Genomic DNA, 11,040 nt, shown 5'->3' with positions numbered 1-11,040 from the left:
CTTAGTCAATACTAGTGGACATGTTACGGGTATTAGGCAATACTGGTGGACATGTTTTGGGTCTTAGTCAATACTAGTGGACACGTTACGGGTCTTAGTCAGTACTAGTGGACATATTACGGGTCTTAGTCAATACTAGAGGACATGTTACGGGTCTTAGTCAATACTAGTGGACACGTTACGGGTCTTAGTCATTACTAGTGGACACGTTACGGGTCTTAGTCAATACTAGTGGACACGTTACGGGTCTTAGTCATTACTAGTGGACACGTTACGGGTCTTAGTCAATACTAGTGGACACGTTACGGGTCTTAGTCAATACTAGTGGACACGTTACGGGTCTTAGTCAATACTAGTGGACACGTTACGGGTCTTAGTCAATACTAGTGGACACGTTACGGGTCTTAGTCAATACTAGAGGACACGTTACGGGTCTTAGTCAATACTAGTGGACACGTTACGGGTCTTAGTCATTACTAGTGGACACGTTACGGGTCTTAGTCAATACTAGTGGACACGTTACGGGTCTTAGTCAATACTAGTGGACACGTTACGGGTCTTAGTCAATACTAGTGGACACGTTTCGGGTCTTAGTCAATACTAGTGGACACGTTACGGGTCTTAGTCAATACTAGTGGACACGTTACGGGTCTTATTCAATACTAGTGGACACATTACGGGTCTTAGTCAACACTAGAGGACACGTTACGGGTCTTAGTCAGTACTAGTGGACACATTACGGGTCTTAGTCAACACTAGTGGACACGTTACGGGTCTAAGTCAATACTAGTGGACACATTACGGGTCTTAGTCAGTACTAGTGGACACATTACGGGTCTTAGTCAATACTAGAGGACATGTAACGGGTCTTAGTTCATACTTGTGGACACGTTACGGGTCTTAGTCAGTACTAGTGGACACGTTACGGGTCTTAGTCAGTACTAGTGGACACGTTACGGGTCTTAGTCAGTAATAGAGGACACGTTACGGGTCTTAGTCAGTACTAGAGGACACGTTACGGGTCTTAGTCAGTACTAGTGGACATGTTACGGGTCTTAGTCAGTAATAGAGGACACGTTACGGGTCTTAGTCAGTACTAGAGGACACGTTACGGGTCTTAGTCAGTACTAGTGGACACGTTACGGGTCTTAGTCAGTACTAGTGGACACGTTACGGGTCTTAGTCAGTACTAGTGGACACGTTACGGGTCTTAGTCAATAATAGATGACAAGTTACGGTCCTTAGTCAATACTAGTGGACATGTAACGGGTATTAGGCAATACTGGTGGACATGTTTTGGGTCTTAGTCAATACTAGTGGACACGTTACGGGTCTTAGTCAGTACTAGTGGACACATTACGGGTCTTAGTCAATACTAGAGGACATGCAACGGGTCTTAGTTTATACTTGTGGACACGTTACGGGTCTTAGTCAGTACTAGTGGACATGTTACGGGTCTTAGTCAGTAATAGAGGACACGTTACGGGTCTTAGTCAGTACTAGTGGACACGTTACGGGTCTTAGTCAATACTAGATGACAAGTTACGGTCCTTAGTCAATACTAGTGGACATGTTACGGGTCTTAGTCAATACTAGTGGACACGTTACGGGTGTTAGTCAATACTAGAGGACACGTTAAGGGTCTAAGCCAGTAATAGAGGATACGTTACGGGTCTTAGTCAATACTAGTGGACACGTTACGGGTCTTAGTCAGTATTAGTGGACACGTTATGGGTCTTAGTCAATACTAGTGGACATGTTACGGGTCTTAGTCAATACTAGTGGACATGTTACGGGTCTTAGGCAATACTGGTGGACATGTTTTGGGTCTTAGTCAATACTAGTGAACACGTTACGGGCCTTAGTCAGTACTAGTGGACATGTTACGGGTCTTAGTCAGTACTAGTGGACATGTTACGGGTCTTAGTCAGTACTAGTGGACACGTTACGGGTCTTAGTCAGTACTAGTGGACACGTTACGGGTGTTAATCAGTACTAGTGGAAACGTTACGGGTCTTAGTCAGTACTAGTGGACACGTTCGGGTCTTAGTCAGTACTAGTGGACACGTTCGGGTCTTAGTCAGTACTAGAGGATACGTTACAGGTCTTAGTCAACACTAGAGGACACGTTACAGGTCTTAGTTAATACTAGAGGATACGTTACGGGTCTTAGTCAATACTAGACGACACATTACGGGTGTTAGTCAATACTAGTGGACACGTTACGGGTCTTAGTCAATACTGGTGGACACGTTATGGTTCTTAGTCAATACTAGTGAACACTTTACGGGTCTTAGTCAATACTAGTGAACACTTTACGGGTCTTAGTCAGTACTAGAGGACACGTTACAGGTCTAAGTTTATACTAGAGGACACATTACGGGTCTTAGTTTATACTAGAGGACACATTACGGGTCTTAGGCAGTACTAGTGGACAGTTTGTGGGTTTCGAACTTGCAATCCAGAGGTGGAGGGCTAGTGATTAAGTGTCAGTACACCTTTAATAACTACTCGGCCACCGCGACCCCTAAGTAACCCTAAGAGAAGTTACCACTAATCATATTAACAAGCATCAAATACGTCCGACTTGTGTACTTCTAAATTTTCTACCTCAAGCTCAATAACTTTGTATCCTTTCGAAAATTGTATTTCAATCAAATTTAAAGTCCACGCAAATTTTTAATATTGGTAGTGGAACTTTTCTTAGTATGGAATTACTTCTCTGGAATCTATAGGTTTGCCTGTATTTCCAAATGTTGATGACCAACAACCAGCAATACCAACCTCTTTGTTATTCAATTATTCTAAGTACATTGTAGGTATGTAAGTGTCATTTATTTGCAATTGGTAATTGGACAGCATCCCTTCCAAGAATGCAACACACAATTTATAACTATCTGTCATTCAGTAGAATTACAATTTTGTAAGATTTCTGCCAAAAGAGGTCCAGATCTGACTTATTTAACCGAATATAGTCATTTCTGTGATTTATTTCAGGACTTAAAGCTGATTATGTAATGTACATACACAGTGTTGTCCTTTAAACTGGTTCAAAACCAAAATAATGCAGAGTAACCTAATTTACTGTTTTATTATGGCCATCATGATGGGATTGGGCATAAATTAAAGTTTATGCTATTCAATTTTTGTTTTGCTCAATGGTATTTCTTGCAGTTTCAATGTCACAACTATTGGTTCTGTTTTAAGGAAATTAAACAAGACATAAATTATGTTGATCGACAGAGAAGACCATGGTTCCCAGTCTATTTCATATTTTGCCCTGGTTTCAATGGTTTTTAGTTGAAGTTTTGTTTTTAAACTTTCAAATGATCTTTTCTCATAAAATTTGTACATTTGGATGGATTGAAAAAAAAGTACAAAAACATTTTCTTGTCTTTACTCTTTTAATTATCACTCAGTACAGAAAACATCATGACAGACAGAAATTTGGAAAGCTCCTGTGAACCATTCTCAAGAATATCTAAAAAATGAAAACCATATCGATATGGCTATAGTTTATCAAGTAAATATTAAATTTGCATCACCATTGAAAATGTGGAAAACAGCTATTCCGGCCATTTTGATTTCTAAAATTGTGAATACTCTTACACAGTTATACAAACACTGTCTTCTGATCATGAGGGCTTCTACATATACTTCATCTGCTTTGATAATGCAACATGGCAAAAAATGGCATCTTATTTGATCAGAAACAGGAGCTTTCAAAATCGTCTTTGATATTTACAAATGAATATCTCAAACATATAAACTAATTTTGCGATTAAGACTTTTCTCAAACCATTGATCATCTCCAGGTGATTAAATCTATCTGTCCGGGCCGTCCCTCCTTTGATCTGTAATTAATCACTTGGTTTCTCATTACCAAGTCTATATATATATAAAGTATACTTTGTAGCACAAGGTTAGCACATGTACAATGAACATATGTGGGGTTATCCGATGCACATAAACAATATATATACTACAGTAATTTCTGAAACCAAAGCAGTAGTGCATGCAAATTGTGTTCAATTAACCTTCAGTGTATATAATATACATGACAACTAAACCAAAAAACCTCATAAAGATTCAACTGTACAAGTTGAAATACTTTCTCTCCCTTGGAACTGGACCATTCACAAAACTCTGTGGAAACAGATATGATCAATTCTGATAATGCTTAAGTCTTTTCCATTTCGCGTGGTTATAGACCTTGTTCAGCCTTTTTCAATTCCTTTTTCTTGGCTGATTTCACCTTCCTCCTATCTCCCTGATAAGATTTCATGTCTACGTCTGGATTAATAGCGGTGACCACACCGTACCCTGTTGTGAGGTTGGAATCGCGGATGGTGAAACGCTGTCCAACATCCATACACATGTTCTTCAGAAGATAAATATCAACTGAAGCATCTTCTCCTGGCATCAACATGGGCTTGTTTTCATTCAATTGAAAGAACACTGGACATCTCCATGTTGTACTGTAGATCTGAGCTTGACTGCCATGTACAAAGGGTGCCTTCTTTCCACCTTCTTCAGGACTTAACAGGTAAACTTTTGCAGTAATATTATTTGCTGAAACAATGGTTCCTGGTTTGGAGAGAGTCATTCCTTTCCTGGCATCAGTCTTCTTCAGACCACGCAAAAGTGCTCCAAGCTGGTCTCCAGCCTCTGCTCTATCTAGACTTTTATTGAACATTTCAATACCAGTAAGCAGTGTCTTTATGGTGATACCATGGCCTTTAAGCTCAACTTCGTCTCCTTTCTGCACAACACCACGCATGACTTGACCAGACACGACTGTTCCACGTCCAGAAATGGTAAAAACAGACTCAACAGGCATAAGGAAATCTTTGTCAAGGTCTCGAACCATATCAGGAATATAACTATCAACAGCATCAAGCAGTTCTCTGACTTTCTTAGCCCCGAGTTCTTCATTAACCCCTTCAAGAGCCTGTAAAGCAGACCCGACAACAATGGGTGTATTATCCCCATCAAATCCAAACTCAGAGAGTGTTTCTCTTATTTCCATTTCCACCAACTCAATCATTTCAGCATCAGCTGCATCTGCCTTGTTTATAAAGACAACTAGTCTTTCGATACCGATCTGTTTAGCAAGCAGAAGATGTTCCCTCGTCTGTGGCATAGTTCCATCTGTAGCTGCTACCACCAAAATACAGCTGTCCATCTGGGCAGTTCCTGGAAAATAGTACCAAAAATTAATCCCATCTCTATATACCCACATATACATGCATGTATATACACATCTTAAACTTATAGGACACTGACTGGACATGATTCACACCGTCAGATACCTGACCATAATGCTGACTTCTACTCCATTGGCATCAGTAACTGAACAAGATGCTTATAATCAAATAGATTTATAATATGCCAAAATCCAATAATTTTTTAAGTTCAATACCAAAATCCAATTAATTTTTTAAGTTTAATAGAGACTATACAAATTAAATTGTTAAGTATATGCAGGGCTTTTTCTCACTGGTTTGGGATGGGGCCTTTTGTCTCATTTTGGAAAGAAAATTGGTGAATTGGGAAAGAATTTTTCAGGAGTAAACTGCAAATTTTGGGAATTTGGCTTTAAAATGAAATAATTCCAATTGGGAATGGGGCCCATTAATGGCCCCCAAAAAGCACTCAGAAAAAGTCCTAATATGTTATAAAGTCATTTTTTATAATCAATACTACGTATATATATATACAATGTATATATATATATATGCTGAAGACATTGGACCATCGTATCAGACTGGTAAAACTTTTCTCTGTCACTTAGTTTTAGTTTTTATCAGTTATGGTCTCCAAAATGTTTGAAAAATATTGACCAGAATAAAGGAACGGGCTATACGGACCTAATAAACCATGCATGTGGGACTAAATGAGTATTTTAGGTTAAATATACCTCAATTATCCATATATGTAACAAAGGTTTTATGTCACGTCCAATGTTATTTTACACACACCAAAATCTTATCAACACCAAATAAATGGTGTCAGAGAATTCGATGTTTTCATGTATAGTATAGCGCTCGGGCCCTACAATAGAGCTCTGCGATAACGTAGCTCTGGACGACCGACAGATGGTCGTTGTCAGAGCTGCAATTCCCTTCCAATGACAATATTGCTGCAAAACAATGAACCTCGAAAATTCTACAAAAAGCATACGTCGTGTATCTTTGGAGAAATATTTAGCATAATTAAAATTTCTAACGTAATTTTAGCAATGCATAATTAGCCTACCGTCACATACATGGAAATGTTAAATTCACACATTCCAATAGTTGTTTTACTTATGTAAACAACTTTTGACAAGACCGAATAGAGCCTCACGTTTGTCGTAAAGTTATCCCATGAGCACGTGTGCAATTGGCAATCGATCTATATATCTTTGAAATTTTCTTCACATGACAACACGAAATCCTTCTGGTGTAAACCAAGCAACTTTTAAGTAAATGATCATGAGATCACTTTCCAGTGATTTTCCAGTGATCAAAATTAGCTTTCGGTTGATTTTATTTGATGAAGTTTGGCGGGACGCCGGAAATGGTTCGTTGTAAATGCAGATGTCGCAAATTCCTTGTTGGATTGACGGATTTCTATACAAAATGTTTATTTTTCATAAATAAATAAAGGACACATAAAAATATCTGCTCATGTGAATAATGGTTGCAAAAGTTTAGTTTATATTGTGTTATTTTCGTATCTGAAATGCCGACTCTGCATTAACTGCGGGTCATGTGATAGCCAAGTGATTACATTTCTACAACACGCGGGGACCGTTTGTTTACGAGAGCAACAGAACAAATGTTTGATCAGAAACTTGCGAATCATGATCGACCCTAATTCGTTTACCATTTCTTTTAATTAATTCAAGAAAATGTTAACATGCTATAATTTCCTGATTTTAGTTTACCGTTATTTCTAAAGAGTCTAAAGTGAAAGTAGAAATTTACCGCCGCTTACAAGATACATCGTAGTTATTTGGACGAAGTTTATTCTAATATTAAATAATAGAATTTCTTTTACTTCATCATTTTTTTCTCGTATATGCTTGATCACCTTTTCTCTTTTGCTCTATAATATCTTCACTTACAATTAGTCGTCTTACAATCACAACGGACAGACTAACTTCTGGTTGAAAATATCGCTCTGTTGACTATAATATGATAGTAACTTTTTGATTGGTCGTAATTATCGTATATGGATTCTCTCAATACACCCTTAAATTGAAATAATGCTAATATCATTTTATTTTTGAATTATTCTAGGTCATAACTTTTCATACTACTCGCAGTTGTCTCCGTAATCCACCATGATACTTCTAGGAGAACTCTTACGAGGATGCTAATCCGAATATTGTATCCCTGGTATCATATGTGGATGAAGCTACTACGATAACAAAAAATTTTAATATCAGAGATATATAACCAGTTTTTTGTAAGGGTTGTGAAGAAAGTGCATCTTACTTTGTGTAATTATTCAATTTCAGAATGTTTGACCTTGCTCACCGAGGTATATAACTCTGAATCTGTTTTATCTGTTGAAATCTCGCGGGAAATCCCATTAAAATTAGCATCGGTTCATTTTGATTTTCTTATAGGGAAATTGACCTTTACACTTGTATCAAAGATGGCAGTATGTTTGAACTGATTTCGTTTTGGATTTAACCGTTTATTGTCCAAGAAATGGAATAATTTACAGGTTTGTGAATTGAATATTGATAACATAGATACCAGAATCATCAATTTATGTGTTTTTTATCTGAGAAATCATAATCAGGGCTTCCTCACTATTGGCAATGGGAGGGACCTCATACCCGATTCTTCATACCCTGCTGGAGAGCAGTGTAGGCAGGGTATGAATATTCGTTCTCAGTGCTTTTGTTTGGCCTGTTTTACGGCGGAATATCGGCTGTTTCCCCATTGCCAAAAATGTTATTTTCCCCCAAAATTTCAATGTAGTTTCCCAATTAATAAAGTTGAAAAAATAATAGTTTCTTTTACCTACTTTCTGACATTTTGTAAATAATAACATCGCGATTTCCGAAGCAATAAAGTATTTTCCAAACCTAACTAATATGAAAGTTATCACTTCAAACATGTAACATCCTGTAGGCCTAGAGGCATGCAATCTTTGTTCTTTTCAATCTTGATCATTAAAAGGCTTTGTAATATAGATGTCAGTGATCATGATTTCAAGCGCTAAAATGATGCAGACATCGTAAAACCAAATACTACACAAACGACTGAAAAAGACACGAAGGTCTTGTTAGAATTTAGTGTTACATTAATTAGGATACTGATAGTAATTATCAAAATCATATATTGATATGTAAATTCTTCTCAAAAATATGTGTACATACAACTGCCCGGTGCGGGGCTTGCTACACTATCGGCTGTAGCCTGAGTAGGAGGGATTTCTATACCCTGTCAGAGTGCAGTGCATGCAGGGTATGAATACTCGTTCTAACCAGGATTTGCCACCTTAATAAGGAGCTTTTGTTGACTGATTTAGAGGAACTTGTTGATCTTTTCAAGGGATTAAAACAACGAATTCAAAACTTTACTAGCAACAAGTCATATCTCACCATGATGGCATATTATGGGCACATTATGATTTTAGACCGCTTATAATGTGTTCTTTTTGTAGCAAGTGAAGTTTACTTTAATAATGCTGAAAACATGGTGAACTATGTATTAATAAATTTATTTGACAAAATCAGTACTGTTTGTTTTGCTATTTGGTATTTTCCCAAATTTCTCAAAATGTCGATGAATTTTCCCAATTCAAAAGCCATGGGAGGTTGAAAAATAATGGGAACAAAAACACTGCGGCCTTCGTTATTAATTAAAATTGCAAAATATCCGAGTCCGAGTTGTATATCCTGTAACAATATACGAGTCAAAGTTGATTATTTCTATTCTACCATGTACTGTTTAGTTATGAGATCTACCTCTTCCTAATAGAAAAACATCAAAGAAACCCCGGGAAATGTGTCGCTACATGGCTGTTACAATTAACAAGAAACGATAAGGCACATGTGCTAATGAATATTCAAAAGCTGACGTCAATTCCAAGCCAGTTGACGGCAACGTTACGAAAACTTTCGGGGATGTCGGCCAGCAATTCATGTAGAAATGCTCTCCAAAGGTTGCCTGTGGAAATTGACCTTACAACATATTGTTTAGCAAAGTCTGTTCTGGGTTGATAGAAATTAACAATCTGGCAAAGAGCTTTCTCCATTGTAAAATACACGGTCTCCGACATTCAAACGTTTCGGCACCGCCATTTAATAGGATTTAATAGGATAATTAATGGACGCAGGCATTGGTATGCCTCTATATATCCATATCTTGAATCTTATAATAATACATAATTAAACATTAGTTAGTACTTCGGGGTTCCAGTCTGTAACTAGCTAAATGATTATATTTAAGTTCCAGATTTGCCCAATGGTTATCCAAGCCTATCTCAAAGTCCCTTATTGTTGCAGAGTTTATAATATCTTCAGATAGACTGTTACTTCCATACATTGATAATTCTAAATCGAAAGGAGTATTTACGTATGTCTAATTTGCATTGTTTTTTCTTTAGTTTCTGTGAGTGACCTCTGGTCCTGGATGTTGTATCATGCTCAAATATTCCCATTGCAACATTTTCGTCATGGAAATTGTTCATGCATGTTCGTTTACAAATGCGCGATTTTGAAGGGGGGAATTGTAACAGCCGTGGCTCACGAGCGTGTATTATTGACACGAGAGTGATTACTGGCAAATAACACATGGTTTTAAACCAATCAAAACTGGTGTTGCATAGCAAACATGGTAGAATTATATATAATATACGGTATATATATACCGACAATAGTTCAATGATAAAATTTCTTCGTTATTTTTTATCAGTGGTAAAATAACCGTTTCTGCTTTATAAAAATTAGAGTTGCGTATACATTGACATGATTTCATAAATGACAATTCACAGAAAACTACGATTCTATGATCCGTCAAAATAGGTGACGTGACCCCTACCTGTGATCATGTTTTTTATGTAATCAGCGTGTCCCGGGCAATCTATATGTCCATAATGACGTTTTTCTGTATTGTATTCCACAGTAGCTGTGTTGATCGTAATGCCGCGCTTCTTTTCTTCAGGTGCTCGGTCTATGTCATCATATTTGAGGAACTTTGCAGCCTTCTTTTGTGAAAGGACTTTGGTGATTGCGGCTGTCAATGTCGTCTTTCCATGGTCCACGTGCCCGATGGTACCAATATTTAAGTGAGGTTTTTCCCGTATATATACCTTTTTCTGGCCTGGTGCTGGTGGCTTTTGGAAAAGGATGCTTGATAAAGATAGTGTCCTTTTGCATAGTGCTAACTTGGAGCACAAAACCCGGTCGCATAGTATTTGCCGAGAAATTAACGACGCCGCCATGTTGGATCTCTCCTTCGATTATATCTGCGCATGTACCAATTCAAAATTTAAGGATGCTTGTTACTCTTTTTTCTTCTCGAAAAATGTTAAATAAAAATATCGTTTTGTACATGATAATAAAATATAATTAAAAATAAAAATTTCCTTAAAGCCGTACGGAAACATTGAGTATTCTATAGTCATATACCTTACGAAATGACTTTAAGCTATGAATTGTTCATTTCCGGCATTCATAATACAAGATCACGGACCTGCTCCAGGGACATTCTTACAAAAATCAGTATTCAATGGGATTTAAAAGAGTACATCTTTACATTGTTACCCATGGTTCATATTATATATTTATTCTATTATCATGGCAGAGACATACATAAACATAGATGTATGTCCCTGATAATTTATATGATCCGTGGGTTGAAAATTCGTTCAAGTCCCTGTGCCGTTGATAATGCCGGTGCTGAAATCAGGGATTAAGATATTACTAAAGTTTAATATATTTAATATATAAAGTGCATTATATGTCTTGAAATAGGCTACGAACAATTACACAAATACTATCATAATCCAGAGACCTATATACTATATAGGTCT

The 11,040-nt window shown here is 37.3% G+C and overlaps 1 protein-coding gene across 1 annotated transcript; it reads right to left on the bottom strand.

Moving 5' to 3' along the window:
- Positions 1–3,385: 3,385 nt before the first annotated feature.
- LOC117330632 (elongation factor Tu-like) lies at positions 3,386–10,491 on the bottom strand. The gene is made up of 2 exons (XM_033889064.1): positions 10,047–10,491; positions 3,386–5,196 (listed from the first exon to the last, which is right to left on the bottom strand). Exons 1-2 carry the CDS (start codon positions 10,447–10,449, stop codon positions 4,205–4,207), a joined length of 1,395 nt encoding a protein of 464 aa, XP_033744955.1. The 5' UTR covers positions 10,450–10,491; the 3' UTR covers positions 3,386–4,204.
- Positions 10,492–11,040: the final 549 nt, after the last annotated feature.

Source organism: Pecten maximus, chromosome 7 (assembly GCF_902652985.1).
Source record: "Pecten maximus chromosome 7, xPecMax1.1, whole genome shotgun sequence".
NCBI lineage: Eukaryota > Metazoa > Mollusca > Bivalvia > Pectinida > Pectinidae > Pecten > Pecten maximus.
Note: the sequence above shows the minus strand (reverse complement) of the source record. Positions and strands in the feature narration are given on the sequence as shown.